Below are 25,852 nucleotides of genomic sequence, written 5' to 3'. Positions count from 1 at the left end.
CTTCTGCATTGGACATGCCTCTGTGGACAAATGCTGCTGTTTGGATCACCTCTGCACCCAAAAATCAAAATGAAAGTGGCTGGAAACAAGAGATCTGTCGAAGATACCACCGACCAGCATCGTGTACGCCAAGGACTCGGCAGGTACCGTACCACTGTCTCTCTAGTGCTCGTACTGTGCCCGTTCCAAGTCTCGAGCGGCCAGATTTGCTTTTCTCTTGGCAAGATTTCCATGGCACAAAAAATATTCCCCAAACAGGAATATGATGATTCTTTGCCAAGACCTTTGTAGTTTTAGTTCATTTTGGTAATGAGCGATACAAAAGATTTTTGGCTTTGATAAGTGTTATAAACAAGCTGGTTGTGGGGTGTTCTTACCTTGGGAGAAGCACGGGAAGCTGTAGCCCAAGGAGAGGACAGGTACCACAGATAAGCAAAACAGTGACTTGCCTCCGAGCCACCAAAGTGTATTTCTCAGCAGCACGGTATCTTTTTTCAAACTCTTGGGGTTTGTTCTTTCACTACAGCGGCTCCCTGTTTTACCACTGCTCAGCTACAGATTAAAACTGCTCATGAGAAAATTCATTACGTAGCATTACCTCGTATTGTTTAGAAAACTGCTATATATTGGTCAATAACGGGCCACGTAACAGCCCGGTGATAACACACCTGCTTACCAAAACAAATCCAGAGTTTTATGTGTTTCCACATCAGAGGGTAAGTGCGCGGGAGCACTGCTTATGCTTCCCACAGCACGGAAAGCTCTTAGCGTGTAGCTGGTGCTTCCAACACCCACAGGTCGGGGAACATACACTAAATGGAAACGTTAGTTACAGGAAAGAGAAGGCAGAAGGCGGCGAAAGCCGGGCTGAAGTGTGCCAGTCAGTCCTTCAGGTGGAAGCAGCAACACGTGGGCTGGCTCTCTGGCGTCCAAGACTTACAGTCAGTTGATGTAAAAACTCCGCGCAGACGTGTCGGGAGCGATGCTGGGCACGGCCCGCGGGTATCACAGTAACCGGCACCCAGCGCCGACTTGAAAACGCGACTGCGGTTAACTGGAACAGCAGAAAATCTCACAATTGAGCATAAAGCCTAAAGCTGGACTGCCAGCCTCCATGCCTCCCTCGAGCAGCGGCAGGGCAGCGATACCGCGATGCAAACCCTTTCCACCACGCCGTGGTCTGGCTCAGAAGCCATCGCTTTTGCTGCATTTACCTCCCATCCTCTGAGCAAGCTGGGGGCGGGCGAAGGGGAGCACATGCAATGAGCAAACATGCAACGGTACGATGGAGGCACAGCAGCAATGGGTGACAATGAACTGGGATGCACTGGAGGGCCTTTCATGCGGCCAGGAGACTCGGCAACACACAGATTAATTGTCAAAAAAGCACCACCTTTTTAGGTTTCACTCCACGCTGCATGAAGAGGGAATAAAAGGGTACAAAGTTAGAGCTCACATCGTATCGACAGCGGTGATGAGAAGCGATCTGCTTTCTGTTCAAACATTGCAAGTTTCAGAGCTAGCTATTCATGGAAGAGAACACGTCTCAGTGAAGTCACTGGGCTGCAAAAATACGTACAATCAGAAAGGAAAATACATTCAGGTAAATTTAAACAAATGTAAGACGGCTTAAGAGAGGAAAGCAGACAACAGAGCTTGTTTTCAACCCTCTGGTTTACGAGCTTTACTCCAGTGTCATTGATCCACCTTCCACCCCTCCAGCACAAAATCTTTTGAGGTGCCAGGACATACTGGAAGGAAAATAAATTCACTTAATGGCAGCCATCAGCACTTGCAAAGAAGAGTTAACCAACGTGCTTAGCTGACTGAAACCCGGAATCCCTGCGGAGGAGGGATCCCACCCCAAACCCAGCTCTCACAAATACCGCTCACCTCCCACACTGACCCGCCTTGGATCAGACACTGCGAAGGGAAAAAGATGCTGTATCCAACTATTCTTTTTTTTTTCCCCCCACATTTTTTGCGGGTGCCCTTCCACCACGCCTCAGGTCACAAAGACCGCTCACGACTTACAGTAACATGGTATTTTGCTTCTAAAAACGCAATTCTTGATCACACCAAAGGCAAAGCCCTGCATCGGCCGCTGCCCTAAGGGTGATTTTTCGTGGCGGCAGGGAGTTCGTGCAATCGTGCTGGGAAGAAATCACATTTCACTCATGCCAGGGGACAATGGTCTCGAAGCGGGCGCGGGGAACGCGTCCCTGCCTCGACCACCGCGCTCGGCGCGGCGCGCCGAGCGCGGTGGTCGAGGCAGGGACGCGTTCCCCGCGCCCGCTTCGAGACTTGCTGGTAGCATCCAGGAAGGGATGGGCTCTCCAGTGCTTTGGGCAGCGATTTGCCCTCACGTAGGTAGGCTGTGGGGCAGTGCTAGGAGAGCAGGAGAACCCAGTCCAGAGCTGGTGGTACCTCTACACCTTCTTCTTGCAAAGCCTTTATCATTTTTGTAATCCATGAGCCTCATCCGCTCTCCAGCCAGCCCATCTCCCAACAAAGCCCGTGCTGACTTTCCTTGTTTTTTCTCGGACACCTTTCTCGGAAGATGCAAACACAGAGCCGACAAGTCCTGCCGTGAAGGCGCCCGGTTCAATACCCTGCCCTCGTGAGCAGAGGTGGGAACAGGAGCGAGCAATACGTCAAGTCAACGGCGGCTAGGGAAGGGCCAGCGAAAGGAGAGGCGCTCCCGTTTCTGTGGGATTTGCACCCAGAACACGGCAGCCCGCCCGCGAGCCGCAGCAGCCTCCAGAAAGCCGTGCTCCTGCGCTGCACGCAGCAGTGCCCACAGCCTCGCACCAGGCTGCTGCTGCAGAGCTGGCCTTCGGGAGTGCCTACGGAAACCAAGAGGTCTTGGTTGATTTTCTAGTTTCAGAGAACACGATGCAGTACCGCAGAAAACGCACCTTTTGCAACAGTGTTAAGTACGCATTCGAGATGGAAAACACCCAAAATACTGCAGGGCAGAGGTTTTACTCTCAGAAAACAGCAGCTCTTCCGTAGACAAGCTGTGACAATGGTCACCATGTAGTCAAGCCAACACGCATATGGATAAGGCAAAAAAGGATCGAGAGGACCACAGCCAACTGCAGCACTCTCCTGCAGCCACCTTGGGGTCTGGGGAGCTCGGCCGGTTTTCGAGGGGCAGGAGATGCCCTTCTTGGGGAGGGACAGGCTGCTGTCGCACTGCCGTGAAGTCCTCCACTCCCGATTGCTCAGGCTCTGCTAACACCGCAGCCTGCACACAGAGGGGTTCACCCACCGCAAGACAGGAGTGACTCACACTGACCTCCCCAGACTCTCGCTGCTTGGACTACAAACCATTTCAGCATCGCCTTCAGCAAACCACCTCAGCACCCTTTAATAGGTCTGGACAACAAGTGATGCCAGAGAACGCTTGCCCTAGAGCTCAGGCTTTGCAAGAGATAAGACTGTGTCCTGGGTGTTTGTTTGCCTGCCATCACTGCAGCCTCTCTGGAAGGAGCAGGCTCTCTGCCTCTCGGAGGCACCGGCAGCGCTTCCTCAAGAGGCAGCACTTGCTTTTGTTCCCTTCTGCAGTGTGCTGTTACGCTGGCTCGAAGCCAGACTCTCCAGCGTTCGATCAGACTTGCGCGCAAGGAAACCGGGACCCTTCACGGCGTCGGCACGTAAAGGACTGAAGGGCTGAAGTCCTGCAGGACTAACCCCTACCCGCCCTGCGGATCCTGCGTCCGACGGGCAGCCAGCCTGCCAGCTGCGTGCTCAACAGAGCAAAGATACTGTTTGGGCTGAAATACTGAGCAAGTGGCTCAAAGCACTTTTCCGGCACCCGATTTCCATGTTTCTGCACGGCAGCTGCAGCATCTCCTGGGAGGAGCTGTGTAATCCCGGCAGGCAAACAGCAAAGCCCAAATTCGCCTGTTTCTAACGCGCAAGGCAGAAGACAAACCTGCGTGTGCCCGTCACAGTGGCATCACTCAGGTTACCTTCGGGAGCCTGCCACACCACCGACAGTATTTGAAAGGTGGCAGGATGTTAATTTTGAACTCTAGCATATTTTCCATAATTCCATTTCCAGACCGAATGCCCCAGAGCAGAGCAGCACATCAAGCAGCAGCATCCCCAGCCCACCACAGCACGGAGCTCCATCTACCCAAACGTTTTGCTTCCAACAATGGCCAGCACCAAATTCTCAACCTCTTATGCAGAAAATAAAATGTGATGCTTATGGACAGAAGGTACATTAGATATTTAATCTGGGGTTTCTTAAACCTTCTGGGTGCAAACCCTTTCGGTTCATCTCCTTTCCTGCAACCTTCTCAGAACGTGAGCAGCATAAAGAATTTAAAGAACAATTACTATTTTAGCATCCTGATTTCTTGAATGCTAAGATTTTTTTCCACTTCATAGATATGATATTTGTCTTTCATTACAAATGTTCTGAAACAATTTTAAATCTTTTCTTCCAACGCTTCCCGACTCCCTTTTACAGCCTTTATTTTGAGGAAGGGTAGTCTGGTCTGACCTCCTTTGCAAGGCGCACTGTTCAGTTTCACCTAGCAACTCATGTATTAATTCCAGCGTATAATTAAACCAGGAGACTCAATGTTATGCATGACAGGCAGAGAACACAAGGGGAAAAGATGCCGCCAGGGCCAGAGGCCCTGCAATGGAAAAGGCCAATCAGACCAGACACGCCGGTAGGTAAGTCATGCCCCACTCAGCAGAAAAAGGCACCCCCTGCAAAATCCTCCAAATCCCTTTCATACGAGGCGGGGGATTTCTTCTCCACCCTCTACTCTGGCAGTCAGCTTGACTCAGAGTGCAGGCAAGGCACAACCTCCCCAGCGTCAGAGCCCGATTAACCCCCGGAGCACCTCAGAAGTGCTGGTCCATCACCCACTTCCAGCTGTGGCCAGATCCCGACACTGCACGGGCTGACCAGGACCCACATACAGCTCTGCATCGAGGTGGGGAAAAGTCTTCCCCCTCCCGGTAATTACCTGAAACGTCAAGGCATGAGACTGGGCTCGCAAGCTGCTCTCGTGCAGAACCGCAGGTGTCACGTTGTGTCGTAAGGGGCTTCTCCACGTTGCCCTCTTATCTCCAGATAAGCTACGGGCTTTTTCACAGCTGCCTACGCACAAGACGGACCAGCCTGTCCCTAAGACACATCCAGGTTCTATCCCAAAGCACACACAAACCAAACTCACTGTGCCGCCCAGCGCCACCACAGATTCCTCAGTATCCATACACATGCACGGCCATTTTTGTGGTTTTTATCCTAAGTACCTATTGAATTGTGCTTGTCTGGGGGTCAAAAGTATTTGAAGATAGGTACCCGCTCCAATCTTCTGTTCCTTAGGAAACACCCATCACATTTGGATACAACATGTACCCGTTTGTGCCACAAGAGCCATTGAGATTCCTGGATAAAGATACTCAGAGTATACACCTTTTCTCTGTAAGCCAAACGTGTAAGCCAGAGAAAGCTAATTTCAAATATCCCACGGAATATGCTCTTCCTGCGGGATGTAAGGGTCATTATTTAAAGGAACACAGCCAAGAGGCACGCAGGGCGTGAATGCTGCAATACTGATTGAACTTAGATAAAAACGTGTAATACAGGAAACTGTGCTGGGGTTTTTACTCCTCAGTAACTTGCTGATTTCTGGTCATTAGTTGAAAATTACTTTTTATACGCCTTGTTTCCCATGGGTTTCAGAAGAAATGCACTTTACCATAGGCATTTTTATTATAGAGCACCAAACTGAGAAGGGCTAACTAAGAGACAGGCTGGCAAAACTCCGTCCTTTCGGTATGTTTTGTGTATGTGTGTGTCTCCACGTGCTCTTCCTGCAGGGTTGAAAAACGGAGCTTTTAGAGAGGTGATAAAAGTTAATGAAAAGTCAGTAAGAGCGGCGTGTGCAAGCCTGCCTCTTCCACTAAATCATACGCTGCAAAGGGAATTTGTTTCAGCAGCCTGCAGAGTCACGGGCTCAGCACTCACCAGTTTGCTGGCTTTGGCGGCGTCCAGGGAATCTGTAAAGAAAAACAGAAACAGAACCATGAGCTTTGGCCCGCAGGACACCTCTGGCCTGACCCGCATACTAAGTGTCTCTGCAGTCCAGCAAGCATCGAGGCACAGTGAAAGGACCATTTACGCGTGTTCTTAGGGAAGCGGGCGTGAAGCAGAGACCGGGATAAACCAGGAAACGGTGGTACAATGGGGTACGGGTTTGGAGGAACAGGGACTCCCTTATTAGACCCGCTGGCACAGTTTGAGAAAGCCAAATATTCAGACACACGCTCAGAACTAGGTCAGGCTACGCTGCTTTTCTTGAGTTAAATTACTGCAATTCAGAGAACCCTGAGTCACCTTCAGAGCACTCTCTCCATCGGAAATGCACAGCAGTCTAGCGGTCCATACGACCACATCGAATCAGCTGGATTCCAAATGAGAATCTAACGTGAGTATCAACAGAAATAAAGGTCCAGAAACCATTTACTTCACCCAGCAAAATAAAAGGTTTCCATCCCAGTCCATATGCAGTCAGGAATCTGAACACGCACGAGGTAGATGTACAAGAGACAGCTCAGAAACACTCCCAAACCGACCGGCTGCAGCTCTGCTCTCTCTGCTCTCCACCTCAGCTCAGGGAACCTCCCCGGGAGGGGCATCCACAGCCCCAAACCCACAGCCCTAACAGGTCTCAAGCTCAGCAGACCGGTCCTTCCCGCTTCTCAGAGAGCAAACCTCCTGCAGCACAGGCGGCCGCCCGGAACATCTGCCGACAATTCAGCCGCTGGCCTTCCCCAGGTCGCTAAACTCGTGGGGTGCCGGCTGTTACGAGGTGCTCCCATTTCATCATCCTAACAGAGGACCGACGAAGCACCCCGTTACAGAGCCTGGCCGTTACGGCGGGATGTCAGGTGTCAGCACCCGGCTAAACCCCAGTGCTCAGCCCAACCAAATTCAGGATTCCTCCCTCGTTCTGTGGATTATCGGTGTGCACAGCTGGACAGCACAGTGAGTGCCACGTACATGACCGTGGAGGAACCAGATTGCTTGATCGTGGCTTATGTGCATCAGAGACACAGGTAGCCACTGCAGGTTTGGCTAAATTACATCCTTTGCTCCATTTCTGGACGTCTGGGGGGTCCACGAGCAGCTCACAGCCACGGGGGCTGCTTGCCCCCCTCCTCTCCCAGCTGCAATTCCCCCCAGGGTTTAATATTTCCAACGGTGGCACTGATCACCCCAACAGTAAACGCTGCAGAAGCGTCTCATAAATAAAAAATAGGAGCCGCCTCCACTGCGTACCTCACACCTCTGCTAGTCTGGGAGAGGAAGGTGCTGGATCTATGGGAAGAGCAATCTCTGCATCACCCACCGCAGCCAGACTGCAGCAGCCGGCGCTGCCGTTTCCATGGAAACTCCTGGCAAGCAGCCGCATCCCGGCACCCGCATCCCTACCGACCAGCATCGCGGCCAACACCAAGCCTGCGTGCCTGGGCTCCCTCCCCTCCCGTGACCCTGCTGCCTGTCCCGACCCGGTGCCGCTCTGGCACGGCCTCTTCGCTCACCAGTTCAACCATCAGCGACTGACTGGAGCTTGTGTGTGCATCCCACCCCCACAGGCAACGTCCCCTCCCACGGTACAAGTGTCACTTTGCGGTACTCAGGGCCAGCCGCGCTCCTGCCCGCAGACAGCAGCGGGAAACGTGGGTGACACCCATCCCGCAACCCCCAAACCTGAGCTAAACGCACCCATTTCCCCTCCCGCATGGTGTTTGCGGGCTCCTGCCCCGAAACGGGCTCGGAGCAGCCGGAGGCAGAGGAAGCAGGGCTGACGCTGCACACCAGGAGGGGTAACCTGAACCGCCTGTGTTTTCTTCGTTTCTCTATTTGAGTGGAAGAAGCAGCTGGGGAAAAGGGGCCAGAGCATCACCGTAGAAGTTCAGTGAACGCTGCTGGGCAGCAACAGCAAACCTCAGCGTGTACTGAGAGAGGACAGACAGTACTGAAAATATCACAGCGGCGTGCTGTGAGTAAGCAGCCGTACAGCTCTGGATGCTGCAGTCACTGCTGGTCGCCCCAGACAAAGGTTTTAGAAGAACCAGAGACAACTCTGCAGTAGACAGTGGAGATTAGAGCCTCGGAAAGGCTTCCGGATAACAAGAGGGGAGATGGCAGAGGATTTAAAGATTCATCGTACAGACACAGACAGATGTAGTGAAATTTAAAGGCAGCAACATTTGCTGAAGAGCCATGCTAAACCCAGAGCTTTTTTGTTGCTTTTTCCAAGGCTACCCTGTCTCCATGTAGTTAAGGTATTTCTGGTCTCTACGTTCCTGTCTGCTGGCTCAAGGAAGCATCAGCTGCTACTGAATTCTCAGGTCGTTAAGCGAGGGTCTGAAGAGCACTTGTCTTTTCTCCCTAGCTCCTAATGACTGAGGGATGAGAAAAACGACAGCAGGCTCCCAGCGCTGGAAGGCTTCTGGCTTTTGCACAGGTTCAGCACTGAAAGGGGCGATGTCCACCAGCACACATTCGGAAAGCTCGGACCTACAGGAGCATCAGGGAAAAAATGCTGGCACAGCTCCACACGAGCTCCTTCTCCTAAATGAGCACCGAATCGTAACAAGGAAAACTGATTTTTCAGCTGGAAAGTCTGAATTGAGAACGAGTAAAAAGATCATACAAACATTAAAGAATATTTTCATTGACTATTAATATCAAGTACATACAAAGAACAGGCTGAAGCTGCACATGAAAGGCTGGGCTTTCTTGCACTCTGGGAAAAAAAAGAAACACTTGGACTAGTATACTAAGCAGAAAAGTTTCCTTTTTGTTTTTTTGCATTAAGCCTCCACCCCTAAATTAAAACTGGCTTGCTTTAAATGTTTCTCTGTTCAGCTGCACATGCTAATTGCAGGATCCAAAGCAGAGATGAATTAAAGTGGCTGGGCTGTACCAAACCCAAGCTCTCCGCAGCGGCAGCGAGCTGTTGGAGCCTGGAGCTCCCTGCAGGAGAAGGTGAAGGCGAATGCCAAGGGACGTGAATGCCAATTCAAATTTCCCTTCCACTCATGGGACGGACAAAATTAACATCTCATGGGAACACCCCACTTCTCGGGCTAATTACCACCCCCTTCTGATGCCTTTGGGCACGTTGCATGCAGCTGAAGGGTAGATTTCATTTTGCCAACTAAAGGGGAATTTTAGTTTCTACTGGCCAGGAGAGGGGAAAAAAACAACAACAAAAAACCCAACCCTATTCTGAACCGTTAAGCATGTGTTCAGCAAACCCTTCGCACACAAGAAATCCCCAGCTTGGCACACATCGCCGACAGACCGTCCAGGACAGGAAGCTATCAGAGCTTTTTCCGCAAGCTCCTAGGATCCTTAAGTGTACCACTAAATAATTACTCAACAAAAACAGACCTCAAAGGGAGGAAAGCCTGTCAAAGCACCAAACAAAGCAAGCTATTACAGAGCCGCCTGACAATGGAAAGAGCGGAAAGAATGCTCAACACCGAGCGGAAAGCGCTCGCTGCCAAAGAGGCAGCAATGAGGCACAGCCTCAAGGGGCTAGCAACCTGTAAGCTGCAATTTCACAGCGTCAGAGGGGTTCAAGTCTTCCTTCCACATGCCCTCCCCTCCAGGAAGGATTTCCCACCCCTCCAGGAAGGATTTCCCCCTTGCTTCCCACCAGACAGACTGTCACGCTAAGGACAGAGCTGCCTGGAGCAACTTTTGCATGCGGTGCTTCCTTCTGCGACCCCCAAAGACTACGTAGGACCGTGCAGAGAGGACAACGGGAGCGGTGGATGAGCTGGGGGGGGTGAGCGTGTACCCGAAGCAGGGACAGAGCCCCGGCATACATGCCATCACCCCTCAGCAGCTGGCGCCCACCTCCCCAGCGCGTGGACCCCCGACGCCTGCTCGGCAGCGGAACCTCGTCTGGTCCAGACCAAGGGAGAGACCTGGTTTCGGGGCAAAACGGACCAGGCGTACCTCTTTTGGGGACTTTCAAGGCGGCAGATTCTGGTGTTTCTGGGGATGTTGTATCAGCTCCATCTTCAAAGACCTGGATCTGGAAAAAGTATAACAACTATTATTACAAAAAAAAAAAAACCACCATCCAAAAAAACCCTAGAGTGTGGTCAGAAAACAGGTCCATTTCGGTAGCAGGTTTAAACAGAGCAGACTGCATTTTTTTGGCACAGATTTTTAATTTAGTCATTCAAGCTTAGCTATCCGACCATCCTCCTTGCACAGGCTTCCTGAAAACAGCTACATGTTCTTTATTCACATAGGGAATAAAGAATATTCACATAGGCGATAAAGCAAGTCAAAACTCAGGATTCGGCAGCCCAGAACATCTGTAACAGTTCCGCGATCGCTCTACACAGCAATCAGTTCATGAACCTTGGTCTGACAGTTATTTTAAGTTACTGACACTTGACAGAAAGCTTTTTTGTTGTTGTTTTTTGTGTTGTCTTAGCAAAAGTTTATTTAAAACTCTTCTTTCTCTTCATAAGGAAAACTGCTTTCCTCTGAAACAGTAACTTCAGTGACTCAGAATGCAACACAGCCAACAGAGGGGTTTGGTTTGGTTTTTTTTTTTAATCTGAAAGCTGCCCAGCTCTCTAGGGAAGCCCAGGAGGCGCAGACAGGAATACTTTCAGGTTTGAGCCATGTTAAGCTATATAAGGGTTGAAGGTTTAGGGTTTTCTCTTTGTTAACTATTTTTGGACACATTTTTGCTTGATAAATATAGAAAACAAGGCTGGAAAGGATTAGATCACTTCTTGAGAACCATCCCTTCTCACCTTAGAAGATCAACACTACCCCAATTGTTCCTGACAGGTATTTGCCCTATCCATTCCGTGACAACCTTAAGCCTAGGAGTTCAGTTTAAAAATAAAAATAATCTGCAAACCTGTCAGTCACCGTTTCTATTTTGGGAAGATGCCCAAGTACCAGGAATGTATTCTTAAATTAAAAGCAGCAAGGAGACCGAGCAAAATTATGCCACAGAAATCATGACAACTGCACCAATGCTGAGAATACTCAGACCACGGTTTTAAAAGCGAGGACAAGGCAAGCGTCCCTCGGATCCTGCTGGAAGCGGGAACCTGACACTGCCAGGCGCGCCCCATCTTCGGAGTGACTTGGCAACGCACGGACTTTCACAACGTCTCACTAAACACAGCAGCATGACAAAACCAGACCCGAGGACTATGGAAGCGGGATCCCGGGGGATCTGCTGCACCAGGTCATGCGCAGGAGTTTATCCAAACCGAGGGTGGGATTTTGAGTGGTCTTGGGGTTCCCCACCAGTTACCACTCCGGTGGCAACACCAGATGTGCTGGGAGATGGCCAAGGCGGTGGCAGGAACCAGAACAGGGCTGGCTTTTGGGTTAGACTGGAGAAGTGCAACAACATACAAGATGTGCTGCAGCAGCAGATTTCAGCTGATGAGCTCCTCTGCCAAGCAGGAGCAGAAAAGCAGCTCCACTTGATGTCAAAATCAAGGATAACGTTTCCCCACACCATAAAAGAATACTCATGTTCAAAATTACTAGCCCAAATACAAGTCCCAGGCAGGCAAAATGTTAAGGTTGCCAAAAGATAACGAGCAAACACTCGGTCGGAAATGCCTGTCCGTGTTGACACAGCTGCTCGAAACAGTGCTCCAGCCCTCTGCTAACTGGAAAACAAGCAGGGAGGGGATGGGCAGAAGCAGAGAGAGAACAGCCCTGCCGCGGCACCCACCCTCCGCACGGCGAGCCGAAACACCGAGTGCCTCTGCCCCAGCTCTGCCGAGCTCCAACCCCCCCGCAGCCACCTTCCCTCCCCTCCGGCCGGCCAGGACACCGAGGAGGCTGCTCTCAGGGGGACAGTGTGACACAGCTATGGGACGGCCACTGCGCCAGGAGGTATTAATGTCCCTACAGCTACCACGCTTAAGAGTTTCCACCATGAAACTCTCTACCGACTCTCAGCTAGAGATACCCACCCTGCTCCCCCATGGGATGCTGCTTCAAGCACAGGCGTAGCAGCGAGAAATGGTTTGGTAATTATTTCAGCTCTTTTGGCTCTCTGCTTCCCTTTGAGCAAGGCAAGGCGTTGCTGGGACGCATGCCGCTGCCGCTGGCAGTCACCCGAGTGGGCCGGAGCAGATGCATCCCATGGGCCTGACCCTTCCCCAGGAGACAAGCGCTTTGTCACACAGGTAATGCACGGCATCAAATCCCTGTGCAGGATCTGCTTTGATGATTGCATGAAATAAAAACAAAAATTACCTAAAATCTTTGAAATTTCCCCATCAGTACATTTTTAAAGCTGAAACTCCACAATAAATTAAAAGACTAAGAATACTGCTAGGCTTTATTGATGCTGGTATTACTGGTGCTCATTTTTTGAGATATATTAAGTGGAGGGGAGAATAGAAAGTTACTTAATCTTGGAAATTCTTAAAAACACTTTCCAAGTGTTTAACAAGATGTGCTTGTATTGGTGCAGGTGATCGGCTTCATAAGCAATGAGAAAAACATTTCTCATTTACAAATTTTTTTCCCCCTGAGAAAGATGATTTATTATTGACATTCAGTGGTCTGACGCCGCGTGTAACCACAGGAAAGCCACCCGCTATGCTGGGGAGACCTAGAAATGAAATATGGGAGGAAGCAGCGGACAGATTTACAGCAGAGAGCACAAGCAGAGCATTAACTCTGCTGAAAGGGAATCTTGCCATTTATACCTTAAACCCGGTTCTTGAAAAATTAATGCCCAAATCGTAATGGTCACTTAGGTGACTGGCCGCCCGCACCCTGGGTGGCTTCCTCCACCGCCTCTGCTGGTCTTCTGCTTTGGTGCAGGCTGACTCACCGGCTCGCCAAGCCCTGGTGCTGGAAGCCCTCTGGGAAGCTGCGCTCTGCAATAAGAGCTTGAGAGAGAGGCCGGAGAGCACAGCGCCGTGGCTCTGCGCCTACTCGGTGGCTGCTGCACGAGGCAGGCACAGGAATGGCTGCCGTTTGCAATCCACGCTGGGTATGCTCCTCAAAGACTGCGCTCCCCTGTGCTCGACGAGTTCACCTTTCCATGCACGACACAGTTTCAGAGGGACGGTCAGTGCTTCTGGCACTGGTGCATCTTCTCCGCACACGCACACCAGGGATTTGCTCTTTCGCAGGGGGGAGCGGGCAGAGACAAACTACTCCCCATCACCACGGAAAAGCAGGTTATTTTTAAGCAAACTGTGTGCTGCTCAGCGGGGGGACACACGAGAAAAAGACCCCGACCATTCCAAAATGGTTCCAGCATGAGAAAGGGGAAGCGCAGTGAGGGGTGGCTGTCGGACCCTGCAGCGAGCCTCAGCCCCCCTGCGCACAGCTCCCTCGGGCCGGCTCCTGCAACCCAACAGTTTTCAAGTCCCAGGAGCAGACACTACAGAGCACCCTTCAGTCTTGACCCACGAACACCCCAGCGCAAAGCCATACACAGGAGCCTTTGCACCAGGCTGAGCGACGGACCAAAGGAAGCCAGGTCCACGAGTCCCAGCGAAACAGCCAGCAGAGAGCATTCACCTCTCATCGGTGAACCGTTACCGCAGCCTCTGACCACGCGTGACCTGAAGGCCCTTGGGATGGCCCGGACAGAGGATGCTGGGATCCACCCCAGGACTCCTGCTCCTAAAACCCCTTATTTTGTGTTCAGGTTCCCCCACGCTTCCTCAGTCGCCCACTGCCAACGTCCTGGAAGCGAGTCACCAGGTCTGGTGGGGCAGCAGGAGGGTCTGTGGGAGTGGAAAGGGGCTCTCTGCGCTCTGCTGCCAAGATGCTACGGGGTGGAACTTAAACCGCGTATTTTGTGCCAAGGAACGAGAAAAAGGAGCTGAATGTCTCTCCCCATGACATCATGCTTGGAGCACACCGATCTGTGGGACTCAACAGCAGTGTCACTGTGCTGCGCTTGTGCTGTTTGAAGATTACACAGAGGAAATTAAAATGGAGGAGACTTGCTCGTACATAAACGAGCTCCTAGGTCCTATCTACGGTACGTGAATAGCAAAAGCTCAACAACTAAACCCAAGTCACACATTTTATATACTTTAAGGTAAACATTGTTTAATTAAAATTCTCTGACTTTACTTCCAGGTAAACACCCAGATATTGGACCCAAACGACATTTGCTACAGATGATGCAGCCAATAACTCTCTGAGGCAGCAGACAGCAGGAAGACTCGTACTCTTCATTTTGGAGGCAAAATAAAGCCATTCCATGCTCTCTGGAATTCACCAAACTTTTTTTCACCCAATTCATCTGAAAATAGTTCACGATAACCCCATAAACTGGGCTAATCGAGACACTCAATGAGCCGTGCAGAGAAGCTGCGTGTCAGACTGGAACACACCACAGCTCCGGCAGGAGCACAGCCCCCGGGCGAGGTTTCTGTCTGCGTTCGGAGCTGTTGTGTTCCCACACACGATGGAAGATGGAGAGTCCCAGAAACATAACTCTCTCTGGGAGCAAAGGAATCTCATTTCATCTTTCCCCACCCGGGTGCAAAGGGCCATTTTCCTCTATTTAACCAAGCAACCCATGAGTCACGCATACCCGAGGCAAGCCCAGCAAGCAGAGGCCATGGCAGGGCAGGCGCAGAGGGAAGCGTACCTGTGACTGCCGCACAAAGATGCCGTGGTTTTCTTCACAGGTGAAGTATTTCCTGCCCTGCACGGTCCCATCGTTCTTGCCCTTTGCTTCATCCAGGATGACACCGACCCACTTCCCCGTGGCAAACAGGGTGGCACCAACGTAAGCCACGGTACCACGGTGCCCTTTCCCGATGACTTCGACTCTGGAGCCCACCTTCAGGGGCTTGCTGCTCGCTTCCACGCTCATCCTGGTGCCGGTGCTGGATGCCTGAAGACAGAGAGGAGAGGCACAGCAAGTTAACCACAGCTGGCGCAGACAGACGGACCCACGGTTCGGACGTCGGTGCCTCATCCCCCTCCAGCACCCCTCGCCCGGGGCTCTGTGCGGCCACGCACAGCCCGAGGGGTCGGTCCCCCTTCACCTCCGCCACCCTTTCTTTTCGGGAGCCAGCAAAAGGTAATTCCTTCCGTTACAGCCCCCAAACAGGAATCACAAACAATGGCAAAATCACCATTAACTACTACTCTTCAGCTTTTAATAGACACACCGGACTCACAAACCCAATTTATAAGTTTCTTATAAGCTGGGACACACACACAAAACAAAACACCAACAACTGTCAAGCAGCAAATGTTAGTGAAGTCATATCTGCCTTAACCTACACTTGCTCAATCCTCTTTTCATTATATCAGAAACTGCCTACAGCTTTCCAACCTCTTGCATCACATGCTCAGGAACAGACAACCCGTTTCTGATACAGTTTACTCTCCTACCCCTTCTTACTGTCGGGATTTAAGAGGACCTGCTGGCCCACCACCAGCCGCAGAGTTAGACCATCCGCCCACACCAGTTTCCCGCTGTATTCCTGGCACCCCCTCTGCGCCAGGACTCCGGGGTACCCATTGTAACAGTCCTTCCTATCAGGATGCTGATGAGCAGAAAATATCGGTGCTAAATTCATCAGGCTTTCAAGGCATTACCACCGTAAACGTTAATCCGCACTTAAACTTCAGTGCGCGTCACTAGATTTCAGGCTTGCCCTCCCTGATACATACCTCTCTGTTTAGGTAAAGTTAACCACGTTGATCAATTCCTTTAGAGCATCAGTAAGGTGACGGGTGCGAGGAACACGATTAAGGCACTTGAGACCACTACAATTTAAGTAAGACCGACGAAGTTTGTAAGAGGGGGCCAGACAAGTAAGGCACTGGGATCTTCCCCCCACCCCCAATGCCTCCTGCTCTGAAATAAGCCCAAGTAAAATAGATGACGTTCATACTGTATTGCCATAGAGCTAAATTAACTATATATTTTTAATTGTTTAGAAAGTAATGCTATACTAATAGTCCCTCCTCAAATGTTGATGCCTTTAAAAGGCTACTGCTTTCAAATACAATTAAGAAGGGAGGGGGACGTTTGCCTGCCTTGCTCAGTTCAAGTTCCATCGTTCAGTCCGACACTGCAGCGTTGTCCTTACAGCGGTCTCTAAAATGAAGCACGTTTGGCATTTACATCATCCCATTTGTCAGTAGTTCTGTTTATTGTGTAGAAAATATTTTGTTTTGATTGCTGCTGGGCTTGGCTTCAGTGAAAGAATATGCTCTTTATTCAGATGAGAACAGAAGGCTGCTTTCACCCCCCCCAACCATGACACAGAGCACAGCTGAGGAAGGGCGCTCTCAAGCCGACGGATGCGAAGACAAATCTCAGCAGCAGCCAGACACCAAGCGGGGTTTTCGGCAGCTGCAGTGGCAGGGAGGCTTCAGCCTGCACAAAGATCCAAGGGTATTTTGAAAGCTTCTGGCTGGCACATGCAGAAACCCAAGTCACCACTGGTAGCAGACAAACCAACAAAATATTGCCTTCCTTTGCATACTGCTGCGTTGGGTCTGAATGCAGGATACACCCAGCATGCTCCGGAGGTTTTGTGACTTAAGGACTGTGACGCCAGTTTTCCACACAAAACTGAATTCCACTTTTCATCCAAATACAATTGGCAGAAATCAAAAGCACAAAATAATCTTTTAATAAAAAACAAAAATCAATCACCATTTTCTAGCAAACAAACAAAAACAAGACCTCAAATCTAAAACTTACGCTACATAACTCAAATAAACGTCTACCAAAATATTGGATCGTTTCAGTTGTCAGAAGGACTAGCAACAGTATTCTGCAAAATACTTGCAGCTGTAAAATCAACACGTCCCACTTGTTACAAAAAATGAGAGCAAAACTCTAAGAAAACAAGAAGCCTAAAGGAAAAGCAAGATTCACCATTTGAATAGAAAGGTTCCTGCTCGGCGATTTTAAAACCAATCACTATCCTTTTTATCCATCCCGGTTCACATTTGCCAGTTTACGTGTCCGGTGGCTGCAGGCAGCGGCAGTCCAGGTAAGATCTATAGGCGTGTGAAAAGCCAGGAGCTGGAAATCAGAGCTGCACCGCTGCGGGTACCACGCGCCCGGAGCAGGGCACGGCTCCCCGGGCACACGCGCTGCCCCGGGGATAAGGGGTCTTACACTTGTACCAGCAGTTAAATGATGGTGGAAAAACCCATACCATGAGTGTTCACACACAACTTCAACGTGTGTTGGCTAAGGTTAAACCGCAGACTGTGCTTACAGAGGAAACAAGGAAGCAAGATTATAAACTGAAGATATCGGACTTGTACCATCACAGTGTTGTCTCCGGCCAATTTGATAAATAACGTACCTAGTTAACAGAAAGCAGGCAGGTTTACTGCTAATTCATAAGGTGAAAGTGCCACGCTGCCTTCCTGCAGAGTTCAGCTCCAGCCCTGCAGACCCTTTTTCAAATTGTAGTATTTAGATTTTTGTTATTTTACTGATGACGTGTTCCAGCTTAGGCTCAGCGTGCACTGGTGACTTTCCAAATCACGAGACTGGGATGCTTCTCAGGTAACTTCGGGAGATGCTCCCGGCCACCCTCTCGCGGCTGCGCTGCCAGGACAGGAGCACGGGCTGCGCAGCAGGACAAAAGCACTTGTGCCAGCAGGAGCACGCAGAGCAGATGCTCACAACCAAGGAGGCAGCCGGGGGCAGGAACTGGCAGACAAAAGCCCAGGGAGATGCTTCAGGAGGAGCAGAGCACGGACTTGCAGGAGCCAACCCCTCAGCCGCACCGAGTGGGACAAGACAAGAGCCTCAGAGCACAGATAACCCAGCCAGGCTTCCACCTTACAAACAATTTCATTTTTATTTTTCTATAGCATCCATCTGTAGAGCGGCAGCAGATAAACTGGCCTCAAAAATCAAGTATTTCACCGTTCCTGCTGCAGCAACATCGCATTTGGTGTTGTGGGCTGCACGTGGGTGTCTGGGGAATGCTTTCTGCAGAGCACTCACATGCGAGCTGAGGGAGAGCTTGTCTTCCTTGCTTCCTTTCCAAAGCATAATCTGAGTAAGAGTACGTATTACCAGGAACAAGAACACCTAGATTTTTAAGCAATCAGCTACGGGATACAGCACGGCTCCACACTACAGCTTTTCTGACAGCAAAGCCAATTTACAAGGCTCCTGACGCCCTTCTCCCCAGCTTCTCGCCTGTTCTCCATCACAGATGGCCAACCTCCCAAGTGTGCTGCCCCAACCGATTTTAAAACGCCGTCTCCCGAGCAGGTTTTGATGTGGCCGCAGACAGACGCCCACCACACGGAAGGGACAGCCAGCAGAGCTGGAGGTGAGGAGTCTCGTAAGCCAGATTTGCCAGCACGGGGCAATTACCAGTGGAGCCACAGCAGAAGAGCATACCACCGGTCTCTCAGTGCCGCTTTCCTCCTCACCAGCAGTCGCATAAATTCTCCAGGGAAGAAAAACTGGGACTTCACATGGAAAAAGATTTCCCTGATTTTTTTTTTTTTAAACCACGAAAGTTCTTCAGGGCCTGTTTTACAAATGATGAAGCAGAGATGCGCAATAAAGCAAGCAGCACCTCTTTGTTCCTTGCAAAACCGTCTCCAGAGACCATCCCCTAAGCATTAGCAGCAGAGTCAAACGAGTGAATCGCTCCATCAGCCTGTTTGGAAGTTCCACCACATTTCACTCGCAATATGCTCCGGCACCGATTTTCTGCCACAGCGACGCCTTTCCATGCAGTTGTTTAAGAGAAAGAGAAGACCTTTTCCCTGCATCAAACCACCCTGAGATTGCAGCAAACTACCCAATTAGTGCAGCAGAAGGAAACTAACACCAGACTTCACTGAAAAGGAGAGTAAAACCACCATGCAGCTCAGCGCCTGGCAAGCCCTCGCACCCCAGCCGTCCTGGCACCAGAAAGCCTCTGCTCTGCAGTCAAGCAACTAGAAAAATCAAAATGCAGGTAAAAGCCTCCAGGATGTGCAATTTTCCCAACTATGAACAGATACCCAGCACAGGATTCTTCTCTGTAGTGGTACGGAAGGGTAGACCAAAATAATTTACATTACCACAGCAAAACACAGAATTATGCAAATTACTGTAAATCTGTTGAGTAGTCTGAAAAAATTGCCAACTCGGGTAGCGTTCCCTTTTAAAGATTCGTTTAAATGAGTTCTAGCATTTTCATTAGCAAATAAGACAGAGGGCTTCGTATTTCTTCTCTACGTACCCAGTCACACAGGCAAAGCATTTGAAGGTTACTTTTTACGTGGCAAGACAACTGAAAATCCCCCAAGAGCCACAAAACCCCAGTTTTCTCTCCCGAGGTGCCCACGGACAGCCAGGAGAAGGGGCTGCGGATATTTTCTATCCTCTATTTTGGGCGCCCATCCATCCCTCCCAGGTAATCCAGCCCCTGCTCGCCCTGGGGCGGTGGTGCCGTACCCCGGTGAGCGTGGCCACCCCGGCACCCGCAGGCGAGCTCAGCCCTCTGGGTCATCTCCGCTGGCAGAGACCTGAGCTGGGTAAATAAATGGCTTTCAGTACGCTCTGGCAGGTAATTTATCGCTGCAGCATTAAGTTCAGACTGAGCCTTTGAGTCATAAACATAAAAAGGCTTTAAATTTCTGTGGGTGTTGACCTAAAAAATAAACACATACATATATAGATAGCTGTCCCAGCTGCTGTGTCCCAGTAAATCCCGATAGCCACTTAGCTGCAATGAGCACGACGCGTCCGATCCCAGACGAAGGACGCTTTTTCCGTCGTACTGCCTACTCCTGCAGTGCGTCCGCTGGCTTTGGCACATCACCGTGTTTCTGTCCCAGGAACAACAGAACTTCACCCCGAGCTGCTGGTCAATAAACCCGAGGAAATTCAGCCTTTGGCATCCACTCCCATCTCTAACATTTGCATACTTCAGAAGGAGAGAACTAAAGTCTGCAAAGCACTATTAAACCACTTTAAAAAAAAAAAAAAAGCTTAAGAAGAACATACTCTAGGGCTGAAACACTACGTCAGTCAAAAACAACAGCCAAACTAGCAGTAGCTTTTTCCTAGCTCCTTTTGCTCTCTTACCACCTCCTTTCCCAGCAAAGCCCTGCCCAGACCAAAGAGAGCATCCCCCTGCAGACACTGCCCGTATCCCAATGGGGTGAGAGCACTTGTAAAGCAACGCTGCTCTCTCACCTACCCAAGCAGGGCCAGCAGCGAAAAGGGCACTGTACGGACTTCACCGGGTCTGTGTAAGCCCAGCCGGGACCTCAGCTGCCCAGCAGTCCATGCACGACACCTCTGCTGCTAACGGTGCCCACGTTTGCTGGATTTAAAGCCAGCGGTGCTGGCACCCGCAGTCCCACCGGCACTGTGGACACGGTCCCTCAACCGAGCAGAGCGATGGCCGCTTGTGCTGAGCCCGGGGACGGGGCTGGGGAGGCTCGTGCAGAGACAGAGCTGACGGATCCACGTGCGTTTCCGTACTCCGGGAAAGATGTGAGCGTGCAATCCAAAACTCCACCCAAGTCCTGGCTGTCAGGCTGTGGGAGGGCTGCGGGACCTGCAGCTCCGTCGCTGGAGCGAGCCCCCTCCGCTCCACGAGCCACCTTCCACCTCCAGATAACAGATTTATTTAACGATCTTTCACCTCCAGAGAATGGGTTTCGTTAACGACAGCGACATCTCAAAAAAGTTTTGTCTTCGTTTGCCTCGTGACTCCCCTCAGCCCGAATGAACACGGGTCAGTCTCAGGGTTTATATGTCACTCAAGTCATTAGTTAGATGTTATAATTAACACAGCAGCCAATTAATAACATATGGGTGTGCACCACCACAAGAAAGTAATACGACAAGTCGTTAACATCCTTCTCGCATGTCTGCGATCTCATTAGTGCTGAATGACAAAACTTAATGCAATTAAATCTGGCAAAAGTAGGTACACGTTTTCAGTCTCAAATATAAAATTACTAGAATTTTGTAAATCTATCAAATAAGGTTTCATTTTAAAAAACAGATAGAAAGTTTATTAATTCCACGGTATTCTCGTGCTGAGCGTCCTCCCTTCACAAGAAAGTCCGTAATTTCTAATATCAGCAAAAAAGCATTTCAGAATACCTTTTTCGAAACACACTTTGCTTACGTCGTCTCGCCAAGGAACTTTTGGAGTAGCGTCCTGCCCCAGACAGGCGTCCTGCCCTAACCCTACTCCCCAGCTCCTCTTCCTCAATGGGAGCTCGCTATTCACAAAACTGAGAGGGTACAGATCGCACTTCAAAAGTCCAGAAGCTCCTTCTCCACTGGCACAGCGTGATTTTTGGGAATCTAGAAGACAACTTCTACCACTACAAAACTCATCCCGCATAAAATGGCAACAATAAGACTGGTTAAAAAGGAAAATTCATAAGCTGCATATCCACTCAGAGCCAGGATTTCCCAGTCTAAGTTACTGCTCAGCCCCACTTGAGAAAAAAGAACAAAAAAATAAATTTGCTAATAGTTAGAGAAGTTAAGGGCTGCCCAGGAGTTTGAGAACAGAGCCTTACCTGTAAAATAAGGTGCAACCATCACTGGGGAGGAGGAGATTCCCAGACAGGCACACAGGAGGCACACAGCCTGGCTTGTGTAAAGCCACGTGCATGCGACACAGGGAGCGGGGCAGCTCCCCGAAACTGTCTGTAGGAAACATCCGCCGGGTCGAACACGCTTCCACCTCCGCCCCACAGAAAGCTCCCCTTCTGCAAACAGACGACTAGTGCGAGCTCCGGAGGATGCGGGCAGCGCACGGCACCTGCCTGTGACCTGCTCTTCCTCCTCCTCCTCCTCAGCAGGAGCCAGCAAGCCCCCCCAGGCAGCTGGGCAGCCCAAAGCGAGCGAGTGGCCCCTGCACAAGAGCACCTCGGCCCCCCACCTCCTACGAGTAGTTTTTTTTACAAGTTTTATGATCCTCTCCAAATCACACGGTGGATAAATCAGGGTGTAGAGCCTGTGCTCACACATCCTTATGCGGTCAACTTGATGCAACGACGAAACAGCTTTCCGTCACTCTGTGGTCACACGAAAGGCCCTTCTGCGGTAACGGCGGGAGTTCTGGTGGGTCAACGGGGTGGACGTGCTGCTAACTGGAAAAAAAAGGTCTGCTTCTCTAGTTTACAATGCCTGTGAAGGTACGTAAGTATTCTGTACTCTCTGAACCTGATGGGACACAGCATGAGGGGTAGAAAAGGACTTCAGGGGCTCAGGGAGGCCCACTCTAGAGCTTTGCACGACGGCTGCAGCTTCCCAGGACCCACCAGAAACGGGACTGTCCCAAGTCCATCCACCTCGCAGCGGGACGGACAGACTGCTGCCCATCTAGGGGCGGAGAGGTTCCAAATGGACACCGTGATGGGGAGACAGCTACGGTCACAGCCATTGCAAAGGGAACAAACGGAACATTTCCCCCAACTCACATCAACACCGAAGCACCTCCTGCTCCTGGGAAGGGCTCCTTGCATGACCACAGAGTTCAAGCAGAAAGGCCAAGCCTACCGAGTATAACGCTATCACAGCATGCTCCCACGAAAAGTCCACAGACCTTCACCCACAAGTCTTTTTTTAGGGCAGGATCTGGATCATCGTTCCACAAGATCATTCATGTCACACCAGGGGCTTCACCTGCTTCCCGCAGCACCACTCACTGCACTTCAAACTGAGAATCACCACGCTCCTCAGCGTCAAAGCAGATCTCACACTAACTACCCGGCTCAGATATCCCGGTAAACACGCATGTGATTGCTGCAATATCCATTCTCAAATTCAATAACTGTTCTTGAGCTTAACATCAAACTATGCCTCTGAAGAGCACAGGTAACACTAAGGTAGTGCTGTACGTTCTACAAGTAAGTCTGGCCAGTACAGAAACCCATCAAAACTTATATACTGAAGGTCCATTTGTCAAATCAGCACTAATTTTAATAGAAATGTCTCCCAAATCCTTAACATTCAGGAAAGAAGGGAGAGCACAGAGTAAGCCTCTAACACACTCATGCCCTGAAGACAAGGCGATGGCTCTCTAACTTCTGTTTCTAACTAACTAGAAATAAGACAGTAGAATAGCAGACAACTTGCACTGCTCCAAAGCAAGGATGACAGTGCACACCGTTCACCAACGTCTCCACGGTCTTAAGGTCAGGAGCTCACCGCGCTCCTCCCCCGGTGCCGGCGAGCACAGTTTAGGTAACGCACACAGCTTTGCTCTGACCAAAACCGTAAGAAGCAACTCGGACCCAGAGCCGCAGAGAGCCGGCTCAGCCATGGGTCCAGCTCTCCAGACAGGGATTGCCGCCGTCCTTGCCTCAGGACAACGCACCAGGATCAAGATTTTCTTTTTCTCATGTTGCAGTTCGCCATGACCCGCACTGCTGTCGGTATAGCAGACGAAGCAAGGATCAAGCTGACTTCTCTGATGACTCTGTCTTGCCTCAGCTCTCCAGTGCTGTCAGACGAGCCAGGGTCTAATCTGCCTGGCTAAACCCAGACTGCTATTCTCATGAAGACTCAAAACAACGTGATTACCGCAATTTCAGACTTTAAAAGGAGAGAAACTGTCCAAGCTGGAAATAGTGCATTCCCATCTACCTTCCCAGCCGGATGACGTGGGCTGGGGACCCGATGGCCTTCCCGAGCAGAGGTGGAAGGGCAGAGGCAGGTCAGTGGTGGGCCAGGGAGGCCAGTGCCTGCCTGTGGCCGTTCCTCTTGGCCGCAGTCACGGTCCCTTGCCAGCTGTGGAGGAAGGAGGCAGGGGTGAGAGACACAGCAAACTTGGGGACAGTCACCCTTGGGGACACCAGGGCACAACAGCCCAACACAGCAGCCAGTGACACAACCCAGAGCTTCCTCGGATCTCCAGACACGATATGACGTGCCGGCTCCTTGGTGATCTCTCCTAGGAAGCAGAGCGTGTCTCGAGAGCTGCACCTCGCACACTGCAGGGTCTGCCCTCGGCTCTGGTGGGCTCCTCTTCCAGAAAACCGACGGACAAAACTACAGTGGGGCTGAGTTTCGGGAACTCTTCCGCTGCCACCAGTGATCAAAAAGTCTTCTTCTGCCAGTGCCCAATGAACAAGGGAGGTGTGAGCATCCTCTCTGGTCATGCCAGCCTTTCCAGCAGGACACACCAGTGCTCTGGATACCCGAATCCTGGGCACAGAGAGCAAGGTGGTGATACACTGATGGTGAGTAAAGAGGATAGAGAAGCAGAGAGCTGTAGGAAGCTCCCACAGACGCCAGCCCGTGGGAGGAGAGAAGGGGTATACACGAGGCCAGAGTCACCCCCGAGGCTGCCCACCCACTGACAGGCTCCGAGTTAGGCAGGAGCCCTCAGGAGATCTGTGCAAGCATCAGTGTGGACAATCCGTAACAGCGCAATCATCACTCCCATGCAGCAACAGTCTAAAGGGTGAATAAGCTGCTAAATTACATTAAATGAGAAATTAGTGTACTCTGATAGCAGAGGCAGCCTTCCTTCCCCCCACTCTCCCAAACCTACACCGCAGGGTACCGATGGCCAACTCGGGAGCCCCGAGAAGGGGCGCAGGGGAGGCGGTGGGGATCGGGCAGCCGGAGAACCAACCGGGAACGCTGACCCACCAGAGCAGCCATCGCTGCTCTGCGGCAGGACAGTGCCTAGGGCAGGTGGCTCGGAGGAAGCCACCGCCCCAGGAGGAGCACATCGCACAGCCCAGCAGCTCCTCGTCCCGCTCGCCGGACAGGCAGGGACAGGGCTGGAGAAGAAACCTCCTCCAGGCGAGGAGCCAGCCACGTGCGCTGTGCTTCGGCTGCCCACCTGCTCCACTGATAGGAGACTTTGCTCCGCGCAACTGCCTACCTGGCACCACTCAGAAATACGTCGTTTTCCCATTTTTACCCCCCTTTAAAGTATTACACACATTTACAGACCATTTCCTCAGTTACTTGAAGATGCTGGTTATTAGTCACTGAAAAATGGATGCAATTCCAAGTGACTTGACTTGTGATTTGAGCGTGATTTGGGTCACTACCGTGTTTCATCTGAGCATGATGGTTTCAGTGTTTCGCTCCATTATAGCAGATAACCCAAGGAACATTTATTGTATTCCTTCCAGAAGCCAGACTCACATCATTACGCCGGCACACAGGGACGCCTCCCTCCGTGCAGATATGACTAATTGAACCTCAAACTGTCATTCAAAGTGCAGATCAAAAGTTTCAGGCGAACCTTGAACACAGCAACCACCTCCGAAAAGCCCCCGTGACAAGATTCATGACCACAGGTTAAAATGCTCTTAGCCTCAAATTCAAGACATGACCCAACACGGCTGGAATAAGGAAAGACTTGGAAATAATTCTAGTTTCTGTTAAGTCTAGTTATTACCGGATAGTGTGTGGTGCTGCCATACCGTCCCTATTGAAAGGCGGGGATTACCCCAGGATTAAGAGCAGACCCGTCACCCGGTGACACGGTGGGGGTGGCTGCCGTCTCACCCAGCAGAAGCCGGAGCGGCGCGGATCTGCCGCTGCCAGACTTGCAGATGAGCCAGCAAGGCGTCGCCAGGATGAAGCCCCCACCGTGCAAACACCGCCGTGGTACTGGATTCATCCTGCTCGAGGCTGGGGATCAAGAAGTCCAAATGCAGACTGTTCAGGTGTTTCTGACTGCAATGACACAGGCCACAGCGCTGGCGTACGACCACGCGTCCCTAAAACCCTCGTACGGACACCACCAGGACAGCCAGTCGCTCCAGCCCAGCCGGAAGGGCTGGCGCAGCTTCGGTCCCCGCGGTACCGATTTCAAAACGCAATTT

General features: G+C 51.0%; 1 protein-coding gene across 4 annotated transcripts in view; it reads right to left on the bottom strand.

The window, feature by feature from the left end:
* The window catches only part of DCTN1 (dynactin subunit 1), a 60,081-nt gene extending 45,159 nt beyond the window's left edge, over window positions 1-14,922 (bottom strand). For 2 of the 4 annotated variants that reach the window (XM_050895782.1, XM_050895781.1), the window contains exons 1-4: window positions 14,679-14,922; window positions 10,013-10,091; window positions 6,002-6,033; window positions 1,394-1,414 (exon numbers count right to left, since the gene is read on the bottom strand). In XM_050895782.1, coding sequence (XP_050751739.1) covers window positions 1,394-1,414; window positions 6,002-6,033; window positions 10,013-10,091; window positions 14,679-14,906 — 360 coding nt within the window. In that variant the 5' untranslated portion in view covers window positions 14,907-14,922. The remainder of the gene's footprint in view (window positions 1-1,393; window positions 1,415-6,001; window positions 6,034-10,012; window positions 10,092-14,678) is intronic. The other 2 variants (XM_050895784.1, XM_050895779.1) reach the window with 1 other exon arrangement.
* Between the last annotated feature and the right edge of the window lie 10,930 nt (window positions 14,923-25,852).

The sequence above is a fragment of the Gymnogyps californianus genome, chromosome 4 (genome assembly GCF_018139145.2).
Source record: "Gymnogyps californianus isolate 813 chromosome 4, ASM1813914v2, whole genome shotgun sequence".
Lineage (NCBI taxonomy): Eukaryota > Metazoa > Chordata > Aves > Accipitriformes > Cathartidae > Gymnogyps > Gymnogyps californianus.
The sequence above is the reverse complement of the archived record's forward strand: the minus strand, read 5'-3'. Positions and strand labels throughout refer to the sequence as shown.